Consider the following 27,710-nt stretch of genomic DNA (forward strand, 5'->3'; position numbering starts at 1 on the left):
CTTGGATCCTGCTAATAATATGCTTGCCTGGAATGCTTTTTTAAGATTCCTCATTTCTAGCTGCATAAATCCAATTCATTACTTAAGTTTTAGTTTAAATACAACATTTGATCTACAAAATTCCCTATTTTCTACTCTAAAAGTGGAATCTTACCTGCTTGGGAAGTCTTAATGTACTTCCTTTGTATGTCTTTAACGGAACTAGCCTTAACGTCCCTTGCATTACTGTGCATTTGTCTTACCTTATTCCCCCTAATATATTGTTAGTCCCTTGTGGACAAGGCTGTATCTTAGCCTTCTTTGCACGCTCCTTCGTACATCTCAAAGTGACTACCCAATCAACATTTCTTAGAGAAGGAATCAATAAAAGAAATACTTGCCTTGTCTCCAGATACATTGATTCTCCTTGTCAAGCAGTACATACAGCTGCTGGCAGGTGGAGTGCAGAGTGCCTGCCGTGTGCTCCAAGAGTTGGTGAAGGGCCCCACTGAGCTCTTGACCCAGAAAGACCACTGTGGCTACCCAAGTGGCCCCACCAGACCCTTCACAAGGGTTATCACCCAGGAAGGCCTGCTTTAGCATCAGGTTTTGTCTCCAGATCTGTTTCAATATTTGGCCTAGTTTACCTGAGCCCATGTCCTCTGAATCCATTTATGTTCCAAGAGTGGAATGCTTCTTTTCTGCCAGCAAAGCCTAAAGGTTTAGCAAACTCAAACTTGGCGATGTTACTTCGCTTAATCTAGGAGATGATCCGAGGGAGCCAGCCAAGCACTTTCTCGCAGTAGAATAGTTTATTCAGCTTCTTGTTGACCAGTGAAAAGTTACTAGGTGACCAAAGGAGGGGCGTTCCCACACCCTGGGTGCCATTGTGTACAGAACAGATTAATCACAGGGATAGAACTAGCTCACATGGTCCCCCTTGCCATGTAAGTTTTACACATTCAGTATGTAATTGAAAAACTCAAGTTTTGAGGCAACAAAATATAGATACTGTGGTAGGATGAGAACTTTATTAATCAGATGTAAGCTGTTTAACAATATTGCCAACAAGATTGCTATGTGATATTTAAAAATACTTATGAATGAAATAGTGTGATGTTTGAATTGCTGCAAATCAATCTGGGGGAGTGGGAGCAGTGTACAGATGCATGAAGATGTGCTGTTACTTGTTGAAGCTTGATATGGTTTACAATTCTAATTAGCATATATTTATAACTTTTTATAGTAAAGAGTTTAAAAAAAATTCTCTGCTGGAGCAAGTGTGTTACCATTGGTTAGAGAAGTCTAATTAGTACCTTCCTATAGGCAAGTCTTCAGGGAGATTGAGATAGGTGCTTGGATTCTTTACTCTGTGATAATTTCTCTCTAATTAGAAAAAACGCCCCTTCACTAAAATAAAGCAAACCTGAAGAGTGACTTTCTCTGAACTAGCAAGGACTCTTCAGCACGTATAATTAAAAATCTAATGCAACAAGTTCTCATCACCACTGGCCACTCAGTTGGCACGTTATGCATGAGGCCATTGCAACACAGGACTTGATATGGGAGAACCTGGGAGGGTGTGGGGGAACCCAGGACAGCCTGTTTCCTCCCCTCCAACTCCACCTCCCCCCCTCCCCTGATAAGGGAGAACACAGACCCGCAGGGAGAGAGCAGTACATTTCACATGGACCCCTGTTCCCTCAGAGGTACTAGATGAAGTGAAAGCTTTCCAAAGGGGGAGCCAGACTGCTTCCTCCCACGGCCATCGCCTTATCTCACCTACCGCGGGGATTCTTAGAGCCACACTCCTGACACCTGGAAGACAAGATAGGGAATCAAAACCCAGTGAGTAAAGAATGAATACCACAGGTCTAAATACTGCCCCAGCTGCCTGTGGTTTCAAGAGTCTGCAGGAAAAGGAAAGGAGCAGTATGCCGCATGGTGCCAGGCTGGTGGTGGAAGTGGGGGCTCAGTGAACCTCTGTTCACCGAAAAGGAGATTTTTTTTTTTTTTTTGAGATATGAGTTCATACCACATCATGGATCACATTGTTTTAATATTTTTTTTTCACTTTCTTCTCAATACTAAACACTTTCTGGTTCAATTTTCTTTTCTTTTTTCTTTTCCTTTGATTCCTGAAATAAGTATTTGATTCTCGGTAATGGTGTATAGAATGGCTTTAATTCAGTGTCATTTCTGAAAACTTTCTATAGCACTTACTGTGGGCTGGGCACTAAGTGCTGGGAATAGGGCCTTTTAGGACTTGGGAGAGAGGCAGACACATAACAGTGTAGACAGTGCAGCTCAGCCTGTGTTGAGAAGTAGAGCAAAAGTAGAAATCAACAGGTCATGAACACTGTGAGGAGTAGAAAAATCATTCCAGCTAGAGGCCCGGGAAGTGTTTGGATTGGGAGCTAAAGGACGATCTGGATTTGAGCAGGATAGACAATAGGGAAAAGGCACATCCCAGCATCAGAAATAATCACATGATCAAAGGCATGAAGGCATGGAATGATCCAGCATGATCAAAAATGGGAAAGCATGGCTTTAGAGGAAGACTCAGGAAGGAGTCAGAGGAAGTGACGAAGGTCTAATAATTGAGGAGAGTCAGGAAGAGAAGTTGGAATTCTTTTTGGCAGGCAAAAGAGAGAAATTAAATATTTTTAAACCAAGTTAAAATATGACCAAAGCTGCACTGCGGATAGTTTAGATGGTAGAGACCCAAGAGGGAGGAGGCTTGAGGGCCCACGTTGGAATAGCAACAGTGCAGCCAAGGGAAGGGGATGCCGTGAGAGGGGGTTTGCTGTCAAGTGACTAGAACTTACTAAATCATTAGTTAGAGGGATAGGAATAGAGAGCATTAAAAATCCATTCATTTATTTGAGAAATATTTATTGGCTCTTGGTGCAAGAATTGTGCTTGGTGGTAGAATGTGACTAAAATTTTTAGCTTTGATGACTGAATAGATGGTAAAAAAAAATTCATTTAATTAAGGAACTTAGGAAGAAAAAGACTTGACGGGTAGATAATTGGATTAATTTGGTATTTGTGGAGTTTGAGATAGCTTAGGACAGTCCTTTGAAATGTACTAGAAATTAAGAAGAAAAGTTAGAATAATTTTGGCATATTTGAATGTCATCAGCAAACGGCCAATGGATGAATCTGTGGAAGTAGAAGAGATCAGTGGAGATTTATACCATGCACATGTTAAGTGTTGAATAGAACTGAGGGTCAAATGCTGAACATGGGACCAATCCACATTTTTTTCCCCTTCTAAATATGTGGAAAAATTCTTCCTCAGGGCAGGAGGATAAAAAACAAAAAAACAAAAAAACAAAACAAGAAACCCCAACATTTCTCTTTAGCCTCGTTGACATTTGCTATCCTCAAGTCCAAACTTGTTCTCTGTCTGGCTTCCCAGGAACATGTAATATTTGCAAAGTCAGACCTACCACAGGCCATGGTACATTTACTTGCTCAGACAAGCACCTGCATGTTCCTGCCTCTTGTTCGATGAATTGATGTCTCTAACCATGGAAAGAACTGACATTTGCCATCAAGATTTGTGACACCCACAGACATGAACTGCAAAAATTCACCTCGAGGGTTTGACATTTGATTAGCATCTTCATTGTGGCTACTAGTTATTATCACTACTGAGACTTTCTTTTACTTTCTTTCCTGAGAACTCTTTGCTTCCACTGACGTGAAACTCCTATGCAGTTGGGAATTCATACGAAACATTTGGGGGTTGAAAAGCAACAGCTCTGAACGTTAAAAGCATCACAGGGAGTAGAAATGAAATTCGAGTTAAGTAGGTGCGTCACTTGTTTACTATACCTGAGAAAGAAAACTCTGCAAGAGACTGAACAATGTGTTGATGGCAGTAGAAGGTGACGGCAATGCAGTTTGAAGTGTGATAGAGTATGCCAGTTGCCATGGAATTTATAGTGAGTAATGGTTGATAAGTCAAATGTTAAGCAAAAGAGTTACATAGGCTTGAGGTACTAGGAGTCAATGTTATAAATCCTGTTATCTGATGTTCTTTTCTTTGAGTGCCTGTACTTGCCTACATCAGACATTTTGGTGCAACGAGCACAGGCTAAATTTGCCCCATTTGAAAACTCTTGTTGGATTTCTGTTTATCTTTTATCTGTTTCGGACTAGCTCATACAACTGCATGATGTGTGGAAGGAGTAGGAAAAGTAATCATTTTGTTTTTGTTTCCCCCAGTAATTTGTTACAGAATTCTCAGTGTGCTTATCGATTTTTAAAAGTTTTTTTTTTTTAAGATTTTATTTATTTATTCGACAGAGATAGAGACAGCCAGCAAGAGAGGGAACACAAGCAGGGGGAGTGGGAGAGGAAGAAGCAGGCTCATAGTGGAGGAGCCTGATGTGGGGCTCGATCCCAGAACGCCGGGATCACACCCTGAGCTGAAGGCAGACGCTTAACCGCTGTGCCACCCAGGCGCCCCCGATTTTTAAAAGCTTTTAAAGAACAAGTGATAAAAATTGAAGCTAAGACTTCTGGTTAAACAATATAGGTTAGATATATATTCTATCTCTGCATCCTTCCAAAATGCCACTGAAAAGGATAAATAATATATAAACCCTAAAGGACAAAGAAAACAGGTGCTACTATGATAGACAAAAGATGTCAACAAATCTGTATTTGTTGATCTTTTGAAAGATCAAAATCACATGGGCAAGTTAAATGACTAACCAAGCAAAGAGAGCAGCTCTAGGGTAGAAAATAGGCTAGTTCTTGCCATGGAATCTCAGAAGGTACCAGGAATTAGAGATATAAGCACCACTAACTGTGAGAGTGAAGTGGGGAATATAAGCAAGTTATTACTGGAACTCAGTTTTGGAAGGAGTAGATTCCTAAATCCCTTCTTCGGCCCCAAACAGCCAGACAACTCTCTCTCCCATACATCAGAACCTAGAGATTTTCTCTATGAAGAAGATGCAGCAGGGAGTACGAGGCCTGGGCTGAGGCAAGAAATGGAAGGAAGTGCTATGATGATGACAAGGGTTAAGTAAAATGTGACAGTGTTAAATAATGAGGTCCCACTCTATTGTTCCGCTCAGTTCCAAGAACAGGGTCCGGCAAGCATAACCTGTCAGGCAGAAGTTACTCTAGAGGTTTCCTCTCTAGAGTAACTTCACACCCAAAGAGAAAAATCTATCAATAGGAACTTTTAGTGCCCCTCCCCCTACTCCCTACCCCCAAAAGTTTGTCCTGCCCCTGCCAGGTCATCAACAATGAAGCATCCGGTTGGGCAGTCATAAGCCCCATCTATGCATATAAGTTTGCTAAAGATGCTCCTGATGTCTCACATTTAAGAATGGAATAACAGAACAGGGAGTTGGGCATTGGAAAAAGCCTCTAATACAATGTTAGACACTTAAGCAAGCATGAATAAAGAACTTGAAAAAATAGAGCGAGCACAGGGAAGAGGAGAAAATATCAAATAAAGCTATAATTAACATCATTAGAGCCTGGGATACAAGACAATAATGCATCTACAAAATGAAACAAAAGGTTTTCTAAAAAAGGGAACATTTGGACAATGAGAAAGAACTCACAGAAATGAAAATAGGATAACAGAAATTTTTCACACTGGTATACGGGTGGAAATAAATAGTTGAGGAAATGTCCCAGAAGGTCAAACAAAAAGACAAGAGACAATGGGGAGGAAAAGGAGGTTAAGAAAAATTAATGGTCCGATCCTGGCAGTCCAATTAATATGCCCCCTAGAGAGAAAAAAATTGAAGGAAATAAATTATCAAGGAAGTAATATAAGAAAGTTTCCCAGAACTGAAGAATTTCATATTCCGGATGGAAAGTTCCCAGAAAACAATATATGCAAAAAACATAAAATCATAATTGGTTATGTCATAATGAATATTCAAAACCCCAAGGACAAAGATCCAAATAGCCTCTGAAGAGGGAAAAAAAAAGTCTCTTTTAAGTCAAAAGGCATTGAACTTCTCAACAGCAACACTAAGACCTAGAAAATAACAGCCTTGTGGCTTTAATATGCAGAGGGAAACCTCTTTCTAACTTAGAATTCTGTTTCCCCTCAGCTGTCATGTAAGTGTGCAGGGGCACAAAAACGAAAAGTTGCTGGGATGTGCTGGAAGGATTGGCCTACACTCTGGTGATAATCATATTGCAATATTGTGACATTGTGATTTATCATAAGAAAGGTATATTTGGTTTCAGATCCCAGTTCTGGAACTGAGCTACTAAAACTGAGCTCCTGAAACCCTTGGAATTTCCTAAGCCTTGAGAGCAAGCAAGGTGTCCTTTGTTATGCTAATGAAGTGACTCTTGGACAGTCCCTGCGGATGAGGGCTGGGTGTCAAACTCTGCTCCAGGGAGGCAAGAGGGGCTGGAGGCTGAATCAATTACTAATGGCCAATGATTTCATCAATTATGCCTATGTAATGAAGCCTCTTGTCAATTATCTTTCAATACAACTGGAAAAAATAAGATATTTTTTAAAATGTGAGGGGTGGGGCACGTGGGTGGCTCAGTTGGTCTAAGCATCTGCCTTTGGCTCAGGTCATGATCCCAGGGTCCTGGGACTGAGCCCTGTGGTGGACTCCCAGCTCAGCAGGGAGTCTGCTTCTCCGTCTCCTCTGCCTGCCACTCTGCCTGCTTTTGCTCACTCACTGTCAAACAAATAAAATCTTTAAAAAAAAAAAAAAAGTGTGCAGGGAGGGGAGGTCATTTTCAGGTATGTACATATCAAAAAATTTGCCTCCTATGTACATTTTCTTGGGAAGTACTAGGGGTGGTACTCATCAGAAGCAACAGAGTTAACAGAAGAAAAAAGGCTTGGGAATCAGGAAATAGAAAAGCCAAGAAAGATAGGGACGGATGAATTAAACGCTTAAAATGAAATCCAGGCTGGCAGCAATGCTGAGAACCTCGAGAGTTCCTAGTCCAGGCTGCGGCAGTCACCTGGGGGTCCAGGAGCGCTGTCTGCAAGCGGAAGTTGGAATTAAAGAACTATCTGATCTTTCAATCATTCAAAGAGAATTTTTGCAATTCTATTGGGGAACTTGGGGGAAGAATTATTGATAACTGAGCAAATGAGATAAAATGAGACAATTAATAAAATGAAATTCTAAAGGAAAGGATATATAATCATAGTATACTATATAACCCTGGTATGGATAATACTTACACAGCCATAATAACAAAAATAACTGTAATTACTTTTAAGTAATACTGGTGATATTAGTACATTACCAGGATGGGTACAGGAGGCGCATACATAGAGAATGAGTATAATTGGATGGATATGAGAGCAAAAGGCTTATTTCTATGTCAGGAAGCCAAATATTTAAAAATAAATCAAATATTTAAGAATACGAGGAAACTAATACTTAGGAATCTGGAGGTAAGTGCCAGAAGAAACAGATAAAAAAAAAAAAAATTGAATGTCATTGCCCCTGGTGAAGATTGTGGGAAAAAGGAAAGCAACTCCGGACCTCTAAGGGCTAGTCCAGTGCTCCCTGCTGGGCCCAGGTGTTGTTAGGGACTGGCCTGCCACTCACAGCTAGGCCCTGGTATTCTGCGAAACAGAAAAAATTCAAAGAACATTAATATCATACAAGGACATTCTGTGACCATAATGGGTCAAGGCAAAATGAAGGCCAGTCTATAATCATGTCTAAACACAAACAAGATACGAGCATTGTCCTAGCCACAAAATACCAAATATCTCCCTGTTTCAGCTCATATGGCTGAGGGCTACTTCTTACCAGTTGTAGCTTTAGTATTTCTCTAGTCTTCCCTCCCTATAGATAAAATTTACGGAAATACCCAATCATAGAATTGTCTCCATTTCTAAACAACTTCTCATCCAGATCAAGAAACGTCCCCCAAATCACACAACCAAAGCCCATTCCTATAAGTCTCTTTAACTGAGAAACCCCATGGTGTTTTACTCATTTTACTGAAATGAGTAGTAAACTCTACCTATTCAATGACAGGTGTGTTCCTGGTGGCCTTTGACTGTAGGACATCGACAGATGCTTGGGTACTTCGGCTGAGAGGAAGGAAAGGAGCAAGCACTGTTGCCTTTCTTTAAAGTTGTTGTCGAGCTATTGATTCTTTAAGAACTATGTACAGGTATTACTTTGATATAAATGACATTTATACACTAAAAAAGAACTAAGGCCAAATGTTGCATTCATATTACAGTTGCATAACATATTCACATCAAGTGGGTTCCTTCAGAACAACGAATGCATATTCTTATTGACTTCATAAGGAATATTTTGTCATTCAAAAATGCTTGGAATTCAGTGGCAGGTGTTCAAGAATGAACTTAAATTAAAAGTAGTCAGTTGCACTCGGCACGATCCTCAAACAGAGGTGGCATAATTACGACCTGGTGATGGCCCGCTATCAAATACTTCATCTGGAGCACAGAGCTCTGGATACAGCAGAAGGTCAACAAATGTTGGATGATTAAGACAATGATGAAATGTAATAAATAATCCACACATCCTTTTAAAAAAAAAAGTCATCAGACTCTTCTCCTTAAATAGTAATTTTAAAAATTGCTTCATATTATCAAATACTTGGTCAGGGTTCAAGTTCCCAGTTGTCTTGTAAAAGTCATAAACACCGTATTTTTCACACAAGTTTTTAGAAGTCGGGCTCCAAATAAAGTCCAAATACACAACGAACTCCTTGTTAATGATTTTCATATGAACTAAAGAACTGAAAAACTCATTAACAACATGCCAGTAAAAATGGAGATAGAGCAATTTAATTATAGGTTTAAAGCTTATCTTTCATTTTTGCCATTTTTATGTGTGATGAGAAGTAGAAGTAAGAGTTGATTTAAACTAAGTCACCAGGGTGCTTGGGTGGCTCAGTCTATTGAGCGTCTGTGTGATCCCAGGGTCCTGGGATCGAGCCCCACATCAGGCTCCTTGCTTGGTGGAGAGCCCACTTCTCCCTCTGCCTGCCACTCCCCCTGCTTGTGCTCTCTCTCTCTTTCTCTCTCACTCTCTCAGTCTCCCTCTCTCTCAAATAAATAAGTAAAACCTTTTAAAATAATATAAAATAAAAAAATAAACTAAGTCACCAGATTTACAAAACTACAGCAGACATATTTGCAGCAGTAGTTACATTCTTTATATGTAAATACTCAATCTTTATCATTCAGTTATAGTAATTATTGAATTTGAGATGCCTTGTCATACTTGGGAGTTTAATACTTCAAGTCCTCCATTGGCAAGTTCTATAGTCACTATGTAAAGAAAATGGAAACAGTAATAGTACAGTCAGGGACTATATTGGAATTGAAAAGTTATTAAAGGTATTCCATTATTTGGTTAGCAAAACCTCCTTTTTTAGCAGCATTATTGGCCTCTGAAATTAATACCAGGGTTTAGATTAAAGCTTTGGAACACTTCTCTGTTGAGTCATTGATGTGATTGTAAGGATTCTGACTCTTTATACAGTCATGAGCTGATGACATGAAACCAATGAAGTAAGTTTTTATGTGAAATAAAAACTAGATAGTTTTCCTCTCTGCCAAAGTTTCCTGAGACACATTTTCAAATGAGGGTGTGCTAGATGCATTGTTGCTATGTACTTTATGGTATCCTAGTATTTTTTTTGAAGATTTCATTTATTTATTTGAGAAAGAGAGAACAACGGGGGAGCAGTAGAGGGCGAGGGAGAAGCGGGACTCAATCCCAGGACCCTGAGATCATGACCTGAGCCGAAGGCAGACTCTTAACTGACTGAGCTACCCAGGCACCCTTGGTATCCCAGTATTTAGAATGTTTCTATACCTTCCTCATGACTTGATTTCTTCTAGGGTATGATTAGAGTTTTGAGGGTAGTTCTGGTAAAAGACAGAAGAAACCTGAAAGAAGGAGAAGTCTAGAAAGGAGGAAAAAGAAGGGTCTAATATAAAGTATATATTTCTCCAAGTTCACCTCTAGGTTCCCTCCTTCCCTCTGGACAGTCATAACATAATCTACCCATCGAATATGACTGTGCTATTCTAGATCTCAGTTCCACAAAGTGACCCTTCACCTGTATTCTAGGACATCTTCTAGAGACCTTATTCCCAGACGTGTCCTACAAGGACTCATCTCTTGGGAAGTGAAATCGCCATCTCATTCCTCACACCACAAAAATAAATTTGCAAGAAGCAAATTCTTTTTTTTTAATAATAATATTTTTTATTACATTATGTTAGTCACCATACAGTACATCCCTCGTTTCTGATGTAAAGTTTGATGATTCATTAGTTGCATATAACACCCAGTGCACCATGCAATACGTGCCCTCCTTACTACCCATCACCAGACTATCCCATTCCCCCATCCCCTCCCCTCTGAAGCCCTCAGTTTGTTTCCCAGAGTCCATAGTCTGTCATGGTTCATTCCCCCTTCTGTTTACCCCCCCCCTTCTTCTTCTTCCCTTCCTTCTCCTACAATTCTTCAGCAGGAACCACACCCGCAACATCATGGAAACTCGTTTTTGAAGTGAGGATGGGATGCTGAGGATTGCGTAATTTGCTGCTTTTTAGAAATAATAGAGCACTTCCAATTACTATGAATGGGCTAAGACAAGCTCAGAACCCCACCTCAGAACCACACAATAATGTCATCACCAGAAGAACAATAGTATACACATTCAAGTATCTTTGTAGCTCAGAAATAAAGTGAGTTATAAATAGAAAGTATTAAGTTCCTCAGAACCACAACTTTCTCCCCTCTTAGATACACTGTTATCTTGACACATTGATCTGATGCATTCAACTGCTGTCTTCAATTATGTATATCCACTAAAGATATTAACCATGTCCAATGTCAGAAAACATTATCAATCTTTTCTTTTTCTGTCACTTCCCTTCTCATTGTTGTGATCTCCAGGTTCTGGGCCACCCTAGGATCTCAGCGAGTGGTAATGAATGGAGGAAGACGGCCATAACTGGCCATTGGCAAGCATTTATATTAGGAAATTATCACTGGCATCTCCTTTCTGGCACTATTTCCCTCTTGCCTCTCCCTTTCAGCATATCTTCCCTGTTCTTTTTCTCTTGCTGCCTTGAATCAAGTGCTAAGAATCCCTTGGATAAACCCATTTGCACTAGAGTTTTGGCAGGTCTGTGAGTTTCCTCACCAGCATTACTTATTTTTTTTAAAGAATGAATCTGCAATAGTACCTTTCAGCCTATGTGTTAGGTCTGCACCGTGAAGTGATATCATCAGGAACGTTTTTTTCTGTCCTTTTGAGCACTGTTAGTTAGCAATGCATGATTTTTTTTAAAGATTTTATTTATTTATTCAACAGAGATAGAGACAGCCAGTGAGAGAGGGAACACAAGCAGGGGGAGTGGGAGAGGAAGAAGCAGGCTCCTAGCGGAGGAGCCTGATGTGGGGCTCGATCCCAGAATGCCGGGATCACGCCCTGAGACGAAGGCAGACGCTTAACCACTGCCACCCAGGCGCCCCAGCAGTGCATGATTTTTTACTGTTTCATTTCTTAATTCAGAATTAAGCTATACAATTGTAAGGGAACCTTATTTGGTTTTTAAAAACTAAACAGAAGAGTAAATTAATTTCCGTTCTTGTGGAGGATTCATCTTTGTCAGGACAGGGACGATCCAAGATGGTAGCCCCTTTTAAAGATGCTTTTACAGTTCCTGATAGACCCAGATAACAGCTCCGCTGTGACCCCAGGTCCCCACAGTGAGTTAAACCTGCTTTGGGTTATGTAGGTCACATACTGCATAAACGCCCTCCCTGTGGCATTTCTCCGTAAAGAGTGAGTGAGCTTCAGTTTTCTCTATAATATACATTTATTTTTGGAGCTCATTAAACAGGTTAAGGAAATTTAAATAGGTCTAGCCAGTAGACAGAAGCTAAAGCTGAGGTTAGAGGTACTCTCTGTGGTATTATCTAACACAAGATGAGGGGCGTTTTTAACTCTTGGCTGCTACCTACAAAGGGACTAAGAAAATCAGGTCTGAAAATCAGGTCTACGCTTTTCTAAATATGCTGTGTTGGTTAAGAATATTAGTTTTGTTTTAAAAGCAATAGATAGTGATTGCTATAGCCGTCCTCATCCAGGTGGGGGTGGGAGTAAGAAAATTTGAGTTTAAATAGTATAGTCCAACCGCTCTTCCCCACCATCCCTTCATACTCCCTTTGCTGCCAATACATGGTTGTAATCCCTCCTTAATCTTAAACTGGTTTTTATTTTTCTGAAGTCTAAGATCATTCCTGGAAAAGAATAAACTAGGTGCTTAGGGATTAATTATTTAACTGCATTTTAGTAAAGGTGCTATATCAATTCATTTGATTATAGAGGATAATACAGTAAGTCAACGCCTCTGTATGGGAAGCTTCCTATGCTCTGAAAGAGTTAACCCCTCCGTGCGTCATTTATGTCCAGGTGGGACTAATGATCACGGGAGAAATATGCCAGTATGTTCAACACTAAAGGACTTTTCTTATTTCAAATGTGCAAGAGAAATAATGTATTCATCCATGGGAAGAGCTGACTCCTCTGTTTGGGTGCTTTTGAAAATCACAATTTTATTAATTAAATTCTCACAACTTTAACGATAACTTAGAATAGTAAAAAGGAATAATTTCTAAAGAATTGATAATTACTAATTCAGTTACTGGCAGTGCAAGTTCCCTTCAGCTTTACCTTGTGGGATAAGCTATAAGATTTTAAATATGCATTTTTAACACTTTCAAAATAATCTCATTAAGAAATTCTACATTTTTAAAAAGTACCAGACTCCCAGATATCTTACTGTACTGTACTTGTTCTCAGTTCAGCAACAAGCTCTAAGCTTAATACCTGCAACACAATCTCAACATTCATAAGAACCCAGAAGTAGAGCACTTCAAGGATAGATAGCAGGGAAAGTGTTAGGAATTAAAAAAAAACAAAAAAACAAACAAAAAACCATGAGAAAATACTTTCGATATGCTTTTCGAGAGGAAGAAGTGGTCCATGGGAGGGCATTCATGTGACTGTATAAGTGTGTTTTGAGGATTTTTGGAGCAGTTGAAATCCTTATCCTTTTTCAAAGGAAAAAATAGCCCGTGTGTTTGCATGACCTTGTAGACTGATATTTTGAGTCATTACTTAATCCAGCAGCTGTGGCACTGCCCTTTTGTATGAAAATAAAATAAACAAAGAAGCAGAATATAATAAGGCAAGTGAATTCTTGAGCAAGTCGGCTATGTGCATACAGCTTTGGCTTCCATAGAATGTTAACTATTTCAGCGTGATAGTGGTGATAGCCTCTCTACAGCTTAGCTGTGAGATTGGGGCCAATAATAGACTTTGCAATGTATTTGGGGGCAACTTTAATCATTAGCCGTGAGCTATGACTAGCACAAACAGTGACACAAGATCATCCTCTATAATCCACTTGAGAAAAGCCAGGTGTTTATCACTAAATCTCTGCTAGGTAAAAGTGAGGACAAGTGACCTGCCCATCTCCATATTACAGAGAGCAGGAGCCCTGAAGTGAGATATTTGCCTGCCAGTGAATATTTATTGTGTGCTCAGCATTCTTCTGATCCTGTATGTGGCTTACAAAAAATAGTTCTTGTCCTTGTGGATCTTAAAAATCTAGTAGCAATGGCCAAACATTGCATTTAGTAAGAATCAAAGGAAACCAAAAATTTACAACAAAAGAGCAAATGAGCCACGTGTTACCCAGGGTTTTAGAAGAATGAATGCTATAGACTAGACAAGGAAAGCAAAGGGAAGAAAGGGCAAACGGCACAGGCAGGCAAGAGAGGCAGGGGTGCTAAATATAAACCCGACATCCTCAAATGCAACTACAAACCTGGGGAGAAGTCCAGCCTGATTGGCAGAACGAGCAGTGGAACCACAGACGAACTAAGAGCACTGCAGTCAGAAGAAATTCGGGGTGAAACCATCCCCAGGGATGCAGCCGAGCGGCCACGACCTTGTTCCCCTCATCACACAGGGAGACCAAGCACATCCTGTTTCCATGGGGACAAGAACTGTGACACAGCTGACATCTTGAACTTAAAAAAAAATTCCTCTAGGTTATATACCCACTTTTTTTTTTTTTAAATGATGAGTTTCTTCTGCTCAGTCCTCGAATCTCCTAGGCTGGTGGAGAAATGAATTTGGTTGGCTAAAAAAACCTCTGTGGGTGTGAGTTTGAATGAACATGTAAGCATGGTGGGTTTTTGGTGTTGGGGGGCAGGGTTAGTTTTTTGTTTTGTTTTGTTTTGTTTTCTGACCTGCAGTGTGGAAGGCACTGGAAGAGGGTTTCACTCACACCTGCTACTTCTCTAGAGGATCCTGGGATTTCTATTACTCCGCTATGTTAATTGCCAACATGACATTTTTCCCTAAGTTTACTCTCAAATGATTTTCTAGGAAACAAAAATGGTAAACTGATGGAAGTATATAATATAAGGTAATGACTTCCATCCCCTTTCGAGTGAATCTTGAGATTCAAAGCATTTGGATCTCGTAAGCCTTCAGAAAAGTGTTGTTTTTGTCCTGTGGCTGATTACATCTGCTACATAAAATATAGCTTCCTTTGAGGTTTTGAATGATATATCCTTTGGAGAGCCTCAAGACCAAGATAAAATAGAGCTTTCTAGCACTTCATAAGCTCAGACTCAAGGGATTTCCCACAACTAGGGAGTTCCTTTTCAATATTTACAAGAAAACAACAGCAACCACCTTCAAACAACTGTATACTATACCAGAGATACAACTGGCATCTAAATATCCATATATATTTATACACACATTCTAGAATGTGTTCCATGTGTGTACAGAAATAAAATCCATCCATCTTGGTGAGGACCGATAACTTTCAGTTTTAAACCCTAAATGGAGCGAGATCACCTACAAGTATGTTCGCTGGTTACAAACGTTTACTAAGTGTCTACTATGGGTCAAATACCGTTTTAGGCACTGGGCACACAAGTCCCTTTCTTCATGGAGCTGATCCTAAAGTGAAAGACTTACACCCTGTTTGTGCAGTTCAGCCTACCAGGAAAGGCTAACTAGATAACTATGTACGAAAGACTTGAATAAACAATTTCTAATGCTGTGTATTCTGCCTTTATTATGTATTTTTGCTTAGAGTTTATCTTAGTGCTACAGGTAAAAAACCAGTTCTCAGCCTGTTGCAGCGTGTCAAGATTATCTGATATTTCACAACCAAGTTAATACCAAATTCTTTCAGATCTGATTGTTTTGTTTATTTTGAGTGCTAGAATAAAGTAATTGTTAACAGTTATGCTTGAAACAAACCACTCCATTTCAAAATAATTATGAAGACTCTTCTCCCTTGTTTTCAAGCATAGTATCTGTTTTGATGGTACTATACCACACTGCTATACCAAAAAGTCTGTTTTCAAACTAGTTACAGTTTCATGAAACACTATAATGACTAAGAAACTACAGATATATTTAGTATCATTGTTTTCCCCATAATGAATTTGGTCTTTTGACTGGTTCAAGGTCCATTTTCATGATGTCAGATCACTGAATGGAATTGGAGTTCTTGGAACTTCAAAAGGCTCATTCTGTAATATAACATTCAAATCTAATTTGAAAGGAAATGCTTCACCAGAGTCCATTTCCTGAGCATGTCTTGTAAATAGATGCGAGTTTGGACTCTCCGTCTTGCTAATGCCACCTCTTTTTGTCATTTCTGTATATGTTCTCTTATGATTAGATATTGCAATGTGGACACCCAACAAGCTTACACTTAAACGGGATCACGTGATTCCAGAGCTGGGCGTAATCTGTGAGGTCCCCCTAGTCCCACCTTCTTACTTTATGATGAGGACACTGAAGGAGGACCAGAGGCAGAGTGCCAGGTGTTACTACGGACCTCATCTACTCCCCGCTAGCTCTATTTCCCGGTTCTGGGACCCGGCTTAGGTGAAGAGGAAAGATGTGTTCTTCTCAATAAAAAAAAACATGAATTGTAAACTACGTGCGCTTCCTTGAATTAGAACTGTTAAATTATTCATAACTCCTTTAAGTATTATTTATTTCTGAAATTTGGTCGGTAATTTGTAATCATGGTTTGAGTCAACATTGTACATACATAATCATCTATATAATATAATATATAATAATCTATATTATATATATAATTTATTTAAAATTCTCTAGCCTTCTGACTCCTCTCCCTTCCAAAACAAATCCAAATATTTTAGAGTTCTTAAACTCATAAGCAATATGATTGTTACAAATAAGACCAGAAAGATCGGGAAAACATATAAGGGAAAAGGGAGAAAAAGTGACCAGGAAAGAGGTAAGTTCATTCTTTTTTTGTTTTTGTTTTAATTCCAATAGAGTTAACATGCAGTGTTATATTAGTTTCAGGTGTAAAATATAGTGATGCAACAATTCCATGCATCACCCCGTGCTCATCACAACAAGTGGCCTCCTGGATCCCCATCATCTATTTCTCCCATCGCCTCACCACCCTCCCCTCTAGTAACCAGCTGTTTGTTCTCTATAGTTGAGTCTGTTTCATGGTTTGTCACTCTCTCTCTTTTTTTCCCTTTGTTAATTTGTTTTGTTTCTTAAATTCCACAGATGAGTGAAATGATAAACATTGAACTTTACATGGAGGTTCCATTGCCTTCCATCAAGGCGATGACAGGATGAAGACTTTTTGGTCTTATTTTTAGAAGAAAAAAGGTAGGAAACATTTCTGTCACTGAATTCTAGGTCATTTCAGCATATAGATCTTTATGAAAGGACACTAAAATAATGAACAAGGTCTTCACAAGAAGCTTTCTAAAAAGCATCAACATTGCTTCATGGCTCTTATATTGAGTCCAGTGAAGTCCATTTGAACATTGAAATGTATTACTGGAAAATAATTTTTCTTTAGGGCAAAAGAGTACTAATTTAGATATGTGTATAACTAATAGCCTCAACTGAAGCAGGAATAGAGTTTAAAGCAATTGAAGAAATTAAGATTATCATACCCTCTTAAATTAATTGAACAAGGAGGCCATTGGATTGATGTGGCTCTAATGTTATAGTGGCCTATGTAAATAAACCAAAATCTAAGCTTATAAAAGCCTCAAGATTATGCAATCGAAATGCTAAGGAAAACCAATCCCAAAAAGCCAACCAGGCTTTAAGCTCTAGCCAATCAAATAATTTCCTTTCTCTGCTTCTGTATTTAATATAAGATTTTTCCTGGGCTCCTGCTCGGGGAGTGCTCCTGACCACCATGGGTTAGATGTTACCTGATTTGAATATATTTTTGCTCAAATAAATCCTTAAAAATTTTTAATGTGCTTCAGTTTATCTAGTAACGCCCTTTACAGTCTTATTCAAGTATTATAGCAACTATGCTTTAGGCTAGAATTGATGCCAGCTCATTCAATATTGCATTGTAAACAGCAGAATGAAGTGTATCTCCACCTACCTGGATTACCTGGGACTGCGTGGGAAAAATTGATACCCTTCCCAGGATATTCTTCTAGTGTTGCCTTCATTCCAGCCAAAGTCCTTGTAGGGAGACATGAAATGGGAGTAGCTTCCCTGGGTTTTCATCAGTGTGTTCTCAGGAAAACAGGATTTTCTGCTTCTAACTATAGGACTCTGAAGTCATAGCCTGGCTTCTGTGAGGTAGGGCAGTTATGTAAACCAGAAACTCTACAGGCAGTTTTTGTTGGTGGTATAATCAAATCATGAAGGTCAGTTTTTCTAAATTAGTCATCAGTTTATTAATTTTCCTTTTTTCACTTTTTGGTTGCTAGACCTTATTTTCTTAGGGTACCAACAATTTTCTTTTGCACTCATGTTAGTCTATGTCCTCCAAGAAGCAAATACCAGTATCAGATTAACCATGCTAGAAATTTATTAGGGGAACTGCCAGTGAGAGACAAGGGTAGGAGCTGGGAGAGGCCTTGCCCTGAACCTGCGTGATGGAGAGAGGGAGGGAGGGAGGGAGGGAGGGAGGGAGGGAAGGAAGGAAGGAAGGAAGGAAGGAAGGAAGGAAGGAAGGAAGGAAGGAAGGAAGGGAAAGGAGGGAAAGGAGGGTTGATTTTAGATGGGCCTTGCAATTCTAGGGAAAGTTCAGTATGGCAATGGCAATCCGGGAGGTCTTGAGCCAAAGGCTCCGCTGCCAGAGGAATCCTGGGTTTCCCAGGAACAGACCTGTCTTAGGATTGCTGCCGCACCCAGTCATTGGCTGGAGGCCAGTGGAAGGCGTGGCCAGAGCTTGGCAGCCAAGGCCAGCATTACTTGTACTCTCAGCAGTCAGAGATCCAAGAGACACATTCTCAGGGCCACCATAGCACTGTACATATAATAGCCTTAATGTACCTTGAGCAGAGTTATTTATACTACTTTCCATTTTTGTTTATTTAATATATAACAAAAATCACTTTTTGAGTGTTCACCATGTGACAGGCACTGTTAAAACCTTTACATGCATTATGTCACTTCATCCTCACAAACACCCTGTTATTATTCCCATTTTACAGAAGATTACTTAATAAGTCTCTTGCACAGACAGGCTATGCTGGACTATTATGTCATCTTCGTTAAATGGAGAACTATGTTTCCCAGAATCCCCTCATCTATATGGTCCCCCTACCTATAGTTAGCCAACAGAAGTATTTGCAAGAGATTTGAAAATTGGAAGTGATGCAGCAAACATTATTTTCTGAAAGATGGTTTGCTGCCCAGTGAGGTGATGGACATATGAAGCTGTGATTAGTGGGTTTCAAGCATGTTCTAGCTCTCCTCTGCTCTGACAGTAGGTCTTTTTGCAGCCTACTGGCCCTAATGATCAACAACGACCTCGTGTATACCTCCAGACACTTGACTGTGGACCCACGGAGTTGGTCTCCTCCGAAAGAACAACTCTCCATAAAGCTCCCCATGGGATCCCCTTTTGTGGTTCTAATTTAGCAATTGGCTGTACTTGGCTTCTCAGATTGGCTGCTTGCTAACTACTCTGATCTTCTAAACTCTGCCTTCTAGACTTTCACTTCTCCAGCTCCTCCCACAATTGTAAAGTCTAGTTCCTATAATAAATCCTTTTTCCCAGAACACAGAGTGACTCTCCTCCCCTGCATGAACCCTGACTGATAGAGTAACAGTGCAAAACATCTGTTGAGTGAATGGGAAATTTAGGCCTAGCCTAGGGATTAAGATGTTTGCAGTCTTCAGAGTCCAATATCCTTTGTTTTGGGTTCAAGTTGAGCACAATTCATTTGTTTCAAATACCAAATACACAAGAAGAAATGTGTCCATAAATTATTGAAGTTAAAGTCCCTCACTGGTAGTTTCCCATATAGGAGTTCATCCAAGTACCCCACAATGTATGAGGCACAGGGCCAAACCTTTGCCCCCTAAATTACATAAGTACAAAAACCCGTAAACGTACCTGGTTGAGACTCCAGATTTTGGTGTCCTAAAAAGCAGAGGATAACATTTTAGTCAAGAAAACTTTAAGAGCAGGCATTATCAGTCAAGCCTCTTAATATTAAAAATGTCTCATGCATCTACAGTTGCCTGCAAAATGTATCTCCAAGAAACTGAATGGGGTTAATTTAATTATTTAGTAAATACGTATTTACTATGTCAATATATCAAATTGAGTGTCGAAAATATCTTTCAAAAAATAAGGGCTTTGCCATAATTTATATCCAGCTGTTTTTTTTTTCCTGAGAGTAATTTTACAATACACTTCTCTCTTTTTTGCTTTTCACCTTTAATTTTTGAACAATACAGAATCAAAATAAGAAAAAAAAATATATCACCAATGGTGCTATCACACCAACCTGGGAGAAAAAAAAATAGGGCTGTAATAATAGTTGTGCACGGTTCTTTTCTGTACTTGCTCTGTTTATCTATTATGTCTGCCCCAAATGTATTTTTTCTTTCTGCAAGCCTGAGCATGGTACAGCTTTGCTAGCTGACGTCCTATTACATTCTGCCAATAGGAGTCGCTAGAGGGAGTTCAGAAGTGAGGGAAGGGGAGAAAGGGCAGAGAGTACCTCCCTCCTCTTTCTTACATTTTCTCTCAGCAGCACATGGCAGTGGCAATCTACTCCAAAACTGACTGTTTATTCTCACACCTTTTGGCACTTCTAGATCATGACTCACCAATTGCCTTAAAGAAACCTGCACCAGCCAGGTGAACCCCCTGGTCAGGGGTCTAGCTCTCTGAGGCCCCTCCTCTAAACTGGGGCTCTGGGAACCTCCATCTTTTGCCTTTTGTTCCCTTAGCCCTTGGGGCAGTCCTTGCTTGATCTTATAAGCTCTGAGTTTACCCCTGTGCTTCCCTCTTGGAGGCCTCCAACACCTGTGATACTACCATTCCTTAGGTTCAGGCTTTCTTGTCAGAGCACTGAATGTGAATTCTGTTCTCCCGCCTGGACCCTAGTGTAACACATTCATTATTACATGGCTTCTGGCAAATAAAAGGGGTTTAGATCTCCTTCCCTGCCTCCTGCTTCCCCTGCACTATTTAAATGTGTTTTTGATGTTTGCCTTAGTTGTCCTCAAGAAACATCCTGTCGGCTACTATGGGGCACCTGCAGTTTTCTTCGACTTCTCAGTTTTTTTGTAATGTCTATTGCCAGAGCCTTGAAAGCTGTGAAACTCTGATCCTGCTGATAGGCATCAAAGGAGAGGTCTTCCTTGATGGTCCAAATGGTGATCCATCCTACTTATTCTTAGGCTCCAGAAGTTTCCAGCATAATATAACCTCCACTCTCCAGGGCTGCTTTCTTTGACAGCTTTTACATTTTACTTTTGTGTTAGGTTTTCAGCATCTTTTAGACTTGAAGGCCACAGCTCTCACTGTTACAGTTCTATTTTATTCCAAGCGCTATCCTATGGCAGAGGTCTGAGTCACGGGGCTTAGCTGAAGGGCAATCCGTGTCACTGACAGAGTCAACTACTTAGAATTACCAGCACTTTCACAGAGGGGAAGATGTCCCACCCCCACGCCTTCCCTACTTCAACCAGATTATCATCAATTTTATTAGTTTCATTTTCATTTCCTCTGAAGATTTCATTTGAACAAAGGAGTCTTTGGTTACAAAAAGATTTTCAAAACTACTAGCATAGAGCCTCCAGGTGTACCCAGACTTACCCAAATGCAAAGAGAAAAATGCCAGGTTTAAAGCTGAGGCCATCATTATAAATGTAAAAAAAAAAAAATATTTACATGGGCTATGATTCTTAGGATTTAACATAAAAACTTCTCCCAAGTTTTATAATATTGAAAAAAGAATAAGTGTGCCCTTTGTTTGTTGAAGAATATTGCTGTGTGCACCTGGTCTCCTAGGAAACACAAAGCCCGCGTTCCTTGGAATGGTAGCTGTGGGTCCAAAGAACTTAGAAAAGGTGTAGAATGACATTCAATACTTTGGAGGCTCCAGAGTACAAGAAAAACTTTCATCAATTAAAATGATCATAAATCAGAACCCCTGGATTTCACTAGCTAAACAAGAGAAAATTAAGAAATGTATTGAGCTTCAGATATCTCTAATAAGACATTGTACTTTGCATTAATATGCATTAGTTCCAAGGAGTAAATGAAAATTCCATAGGAAAGGGATTTGAAAGCTGTGGATTTCTAACAAAAATGACATGTAGATATTTGCAGTACTCTTCTCAATAAAAGTGAATACCTGGAAAAATATTTGAAAAGATAAAAAAGAGAAGAAAGGTAAATGAAAATACAGAAATTTAAAAGAAATCAGAACTCTATGTAGGTGGGAGCTATATAAAGACAGGATTTTAAAAAATTGACTTATTTGGGGGCACCTGGGTGGTGTAGTCAGTTAAACATCTGACTCTTGATCTCAGGTTCATGAGTTTGGGCCCCTCGTTGGGCTCTACACTGAAAGTGGAGGCTACTTAAAAAAAATTTTTTTTTGACATATTTCTTTCAAAGTGGCAAATTCACTATATATTGGTGTCTATTAGTCAAAATAGGCACAATGTGGGAAAATCTTAGTCTTTAAACATTGAGCCATTTACTTGTGATTGTTGCAATTATTTTGTGTGGTTCCAAAGATTTTTTATATTTTTTTCCAAAGGAAAAAGGTTCTTTTTTTTTTTTTTTTTTTAAGATTTTACTTATTTATTTGAGAGAGAAAGAGAGCACACAAGTGGGGGAGAGGGGCAGAGGGAGAAAAAGAAGCAGACTCCCCACTGAGCAGGGAGCCCCATGTGGGGCTCTCCATCCCAGGACCCTGAGATCATGACCTGAGCCAAAGGCAGACACTTAAACTGACTGAGCCACCCAGGCACCCCAGGAAAATGGTTCTTTATATAAATTTCTGAGATTTTTTTTTATGTGTTCTATCCTCAAAGATTTTAGAATGGATTGCTCTAATGTAGATTTTTCTTTCATACGTTATCCAAGATAATCTCACAGATGGCCTGCTGGTTTTCATATGTGTATTTCGTTGGAATATATATTCTTTATTGCCCATGCTATGACTTTTATTTAGGGAGTAACACCTTACTCATATTTAGTTTTCTTATTTATGATCCATTTAATCCAGTTGAAATAAATGAGACTGTTAGTAGTTTCAATGAATATTCCTTGACCCTTATAGACATGTATCATTCATGGACTCATGCATAAGCTTAATGTTGATCCTTTATGCTTTAGCACAACCTATGTCTTAAGAGTACCATAGAGACATAGCAAGCATTTTTGATCTCTAGATTGATCCAGCAATAATTTCTAACAATTTCGTATTATTTTTGAAGATGCTGAATGTATCTTCCATTATGACAAAGATCTACCCTCTCTCAACCTTCTGAAGAAAGAATGTTTTGTTGACTCAGACTTCATGCCATTCCAGCCAACTGGCTCTGCTCTTCAATTTCTAGCAGAATAGATTGCCTAACATAATCTATTCTAAAGCTAAAACACAATTTTGGTAGGGATCTCAATTAAATAGCTTGTAGCTAATAACTCCATGACAAAAACTGCTAGTTGTCCCCAAATAGTTATCCTCCCCTTATTCATTTAGTAAAAGAACCCTGGAATTTTAACTGAGCACATGGATGCCCAACATAAGGATTTCATTTCTCAGCCTCCCTTAAAGCTAGGTGTAGCCATTTGATTAAAGTTTAGGCCATAGCCCATGGGTAAAAATGAGGAACTTCTAGGTCTGGCCTGTAAAACAGTACATTGTGCATTTTCTTCTCCCCTTCTCACTAGCGGGGGTATAGATGTGATGGTGAGAGCTAGAGCAGCCATCTCGGGCCATGAGACAAATTTCACATGTTGATAAAGAGCTTGATCTGGTTCTGAAATACTTTTATGTGAACTAAGAGAGGAATAAGCTTCTATATTATTTGGGGAACTGTTATTCTGACCTTTGTTACCACATCCAAAGAAATAGCATAAAACCCCAATACATAGAAGTCTTATAATGTGATATAGAATAGAGTGGGTAGTTCTGACTCAATTAAGCATTACCAATATGAATTTGAGCAAACTACTTAAAGTCTCTTATCCTCAGGTTCCCTTCCCTTCAATGAAATGTGGGTTGCTATGAGGATCAACATACCTAATCCGTGGAAGTGCTCACCTCTGTATATCATCTGGTCTTACTGTTAGACCAGTATATCAACCCATTCAGTTATATTGATTATTTTTTGGCAAATAACAGTTTCAAGAGTTTCTTTGGAAGTTATGTCACTAATTAAGCTAAAATTAGTTATATGTCATAAGTGTACTTTATTGAGCTCCTTGGGGCTTATAGCAGCATTTGTTACCATCCACTTACAAATTTTCTAGGTTAAATTTTGTTCTATAGCATAAACTTTGTGATCTTTATTTTTGGCTGTGAGTTGAATTGGATTCTAGAATTGATTTTTAAGTAAAAACCTCACCTTTATCCAGAGGGACACCTTATTTCACTCCTATGCTGAGGTGGACAGACCTGCAATTGAGGCCCCTATACTAGAGGCTCTATAGTTTTCATTTGAGTTTGTCTCCCCTGTTGCCAGGTTGAAGTCTTTGGACCTTGAACACACATCGAAAATAGCTGCACCTTAGAAGCATTTTAAAGATCATTTCCTTTAACTCCTGCTGACCAAAAAATTCTCAATAGCTTTGCTATAAGAAGCAATAGTCAATAATCTTCTTTTGAGCATTACATATAGGATGTGTGGTTCCCTAATTCAACTCTATCAGCTCTCCCAAAAGTGTGGTTCAGGAAACTAAAGGTGTTACACAAAAAGATGGTTTCCTGATCCAACAGGCCTAGGAAATGCTAAGTGAAGCAAGATTAAACAGGTTTGTTGTTGTTGTTGTTGTTTTGGGTTTTTGGGTTTTTGGGTTTTGTTTTGTTTTGTTTTGTTTTGTTTTGTTTTGTTTTGTTTTGTTTTGTTTTACAGGACTCCCGTAAAGACTTTAATATGGTAATGTAGGTCATAAATCTCTAGGAGAAAGTATTGAGGAAAGCATTTTCAAACTTGATCAAGTAGCCCATACAGCACTACATAGACCTAATACAAAACCTTAGTTTGGAATTGCTAATTTTATGACTGGCTTAAGCAGGGTCATTGGAGAGCTGCATGGGTTCTCTGCGGGCATAACCATCCCATTAGATTAAGTCATTAGTCAAAAGCTTTCTTGGATCTCTCTTTGCTCCTTTAACCCCTTTAGACTATGAATTCAAATAATGACCATTCCTCAGGCCTGATTCTGGCTTTTTTTCCCCCTTTGAACCTTGTCACTTCTCCCTAAGGGCCTAATAGCCAAGAATCTTTAATTTTTTCAAGATTTTGACATGCTGTTTTGCCTATAAAGCAAATCTACTTGCTCTGAACTCACCACGATGCTAATATTCTCATGGAAGACCTGCCTGATGATGTTACTAACTGAACCCACTTTTTTTCTCACAAGCTACTCTGAGTAATGATTATCTCAATGTTCAACGATGCCACAAGGAACATGTGAACTGGAATTTAAAATGCATAACTAGGCTCCTAGAAATCATAACTAAGTAAACTATGAATTTCATGAACTATCACAAGAAATGTGGATCAGAACATTGTTGACTGTAATTTTGATACAATTTGCAAGAAGATGTTCGAGGGGGTGGATGGATGACTTCGAAGACTTGGGTCTTGTTATTGTTTTGTATTGTTTAACTGGAAGATTACAGTCATGCGTAGGCCTGTACCCAGGAAACACCTCACTCAGTGAAAGATTTCTATCAATAACACAGAGATGAAAGCTGCTGTTAAAGACTGTTATCTCGGCAAACCTTTGGCTATGGATGCAAGAATCCATTTAAATACCCCAGCTCCAGTCACTACTTAAACAAGTAACAGTCCGGTCCCAAGGGGAGGAGCTTGATGTAGGAACTGCTGTGAGCAAGACCTATGCATCTGACAGTAGTAGTAAACTTGAGTTCCAGCTCTACCATGTACAAGGTATGTGACTTTGGGCAAGTTAGTTAAACTCTTAAACCTCTAAGTAACCTCATCTATAAAATGAGGCTAATAACAGAATCCAATTCATAGCGCTGGTATGTGGATTACGAGAGATGGTTTAGTACTGGGCCTGCGTGTGGGTAGTTCATAAAGATGACCCCAGCATTAATAACTATGGGTAGTATTTAATAACTATGACCACCCACACATGCACACATACCAGCACCCACTACATAGTGAGCCTCCAGTCTCGTTGATGTAGTAGCGTGTTCTTCTCACAATTCGTCTCTAGCAAATGATGTACTTGTCCAGTGGCTCTTGTCTCTTATTCTTAGCTGTGGTGTGGGCAGCAGTTGGAGGTTCAGCTTTGAAAAAAGTAAGACAATAGTTCATACATCTGTAGTAAATGCCAGCTGTGTGTTTTAAAAACTTACCGAAGACTGTGGACTGTATGAGAGGTTTGAGGTAGGCACTCAGTCTTTTGAAAGAAACTTAAGGTACCAGGAAGGTATTGAGGTGCTGTGTCAAAAGCTGCTGGCTGAGAGGAAGTATTTCCAGCATCTCCAGACTCCAGCAGTGTTTAAGAGGGGGTGGTGGTGGAGTGGGGATAGAGTTGGGGAGAACCAGGAGAGGAAAAGCCAGGAAAATTACAGCTGCCACCACCACTACAGAGACAACCTCTCCTTTCAATCCCCTTTTCCGATTGAACTGATCCTTGAGGGGTCTGATTTAGCAGCTAGCAAATGAGGGAAGAGCTGAACAACCTAGAGAAACATGAGAAATATGTCTAGTCCTCTAACCATGGCCCCACAACACCACCCCAAGGAAGCATTCTAGACCAGAAGAAGGCTTGTGGGAAAGAGGGTGGTGACCGAAGACAGTATGTTATATATTGAATGAACTATATTGCAGTTAGTCTGTCATGCTAGATCAGACTGGACATTTTTATCAAATAAATTAGACTCTTCATTGACACAGATCAGAAAGTCTAAGGGACCTGCCCTATATTTCATTCACAGGCAAGAGTAGAGTAAATCCAAAAGCATAGTTTGGAAGGGACAACGAAAGAGAGACTAAAATTCCTTGTATTCAATCATTGTCTATTGAATTCAACTGGTTCAATAAAATATTTACCCATCTGATGATGATGTTTCGCTTTTTATTTGAAAATGCACTCTGCACTTTAGGAAGATAACCTAATGAATTAAATTGGTGTCTTTTTAAAAATTATAGCTTTAGTAAAAATTGTCCCTACTTGGGGCATAAAGACAAGTGACTGATTCCAGTGCTGTTTTATTTTCTTGTGTTTTCTGGAGATGAATGAAAAACAAAAACAAAAGCCTCCTTTTTTAGTGTCCTAGTAACTATAATAAAAAAAGCCAAGCATTCACGGCTGAATGAATGCATGAGTAGTAGTTCCTTTACAAGTGAAAGAAGAAAAGTTCAATCAAGCATGACTGCCACGGTCTCCTTAATATGCTTGCAAGATATACTGAGCAGACACCATGTATTCTGATCGCTAAACCAGACTGAAGTGGAAGTAACGTGGGTATGAGAGTTTCCCAGGAAAAAATACCAAACAATTCTACAGGATGCTACCGAAGCCATGTGGAGTGAAGGAAATGCAAACTTGAGAGTTAGGTCTTTGAAGGTCTGTGCACCTGTTGTTTGGCATAACTGAGATGGTATGTCGTATTTCACACATAAAAAGTAATCAAATGGCAGATAGATATCTTTTCTTAAAAAATGTGTTTTAGAGAAACTGAAAACACTACCTTTTCAGATGGAGAAACAGGATATACAGATTTTTTTTTTCTAAAGTAAGAACAGCAGGCACTGATGACATAGAAGTTGCTATAACCAACGTACAAACTAAATATGACCAGTGAACCTTTAAATCACGTGTCCATTGTGGCACTCTTAGATATAGGGAGAGTAACTTGGTTAGCATCTGCGTTGTCAAATCTACCAAGACTTTTACATGAAGTGCTGGGGCATTCTTATCTATGTTCCCCTTCCTCCAGTCTATGTTTAATTACCTGGTTTAGGGGAAATGATTGAATTTGTTTACGTAACACAAAAGAGGTACCTTACAATTAAAAAAATCAAATCTTCCCTAACATTGGAATTCTGTAGAAACTAGAAGGATGAACTGACCCAATTGTCCATTTTGTTTCCCAAAAGACAGAGGCATCAAATTATAAATACCAAAATTTTTTATAAATCCCTCAAAAAGCTGGTGAATT

General features: G+C 39.3%; 2 protein-coding genes across 21 annotated transcripts in view; one reads left to right on the plus strand and one right to left on the minus strand.

The window, feature by feature from the left end:
• The window catches only part of DTHD1 (death domain containing 1), a 73,469-nt gene extending 72,759 nt beyond the window's left edge, over positions 1–710 (minus strand). Inside the window, 1 exon segment of the mRNA XM_045770553.2 lies at positions 381–710. Within this exon segment, the coding sequence (XP_045626509.2) occupies positions 381–651 (271 nt within the window). The 5' untranslated portion in view covers positions 652–710.
• ARAP2 (ArfGAP with RhoGAP domain, ankyrin repeat and PH domain 2) overlaps positions 1–27,710 on the plus strand; it is a 562,492-nt gene that overhangs the window by 344,990 nt on the left and 189,792 nt on the right. For 16 of the 20 annotated variants that reach the window (XM_087864225.1, XM_087864226.1, XM_087864224.1 and 13 more), the window contains one exon: positions 16,612–16,716. The exons of 1 other annotated variant lie outside the window; for it this stretch is intronic. The gene's annotated coding sequence lies outside the window, so the exon portion shown is untranslated. Of the gene's footprint in view, positions 1–16,611; positions 16,717–22,130; positions 25,465–27,710 lie in introns of those variants that run through there. 3 more of the 20 variants (XM_087864219.1, XM_087864220.1, XM_087864234.1) reach the window with 3 other exon arrangements.

The sequence above is a fragment of the Ursus americanus genome, chromosome 8 (genome assembly GCF_024610735.1).
Source record: "Ursus americanus isolate L20-20 chromosome 8, mUrsAme1.1.p, whole genome shotgun sequence".
NCBI lineage: Eukaryota > Metazoa > Chordata > Mammalia > Carnivora > Ursidae > Ursus > Ursus americanus.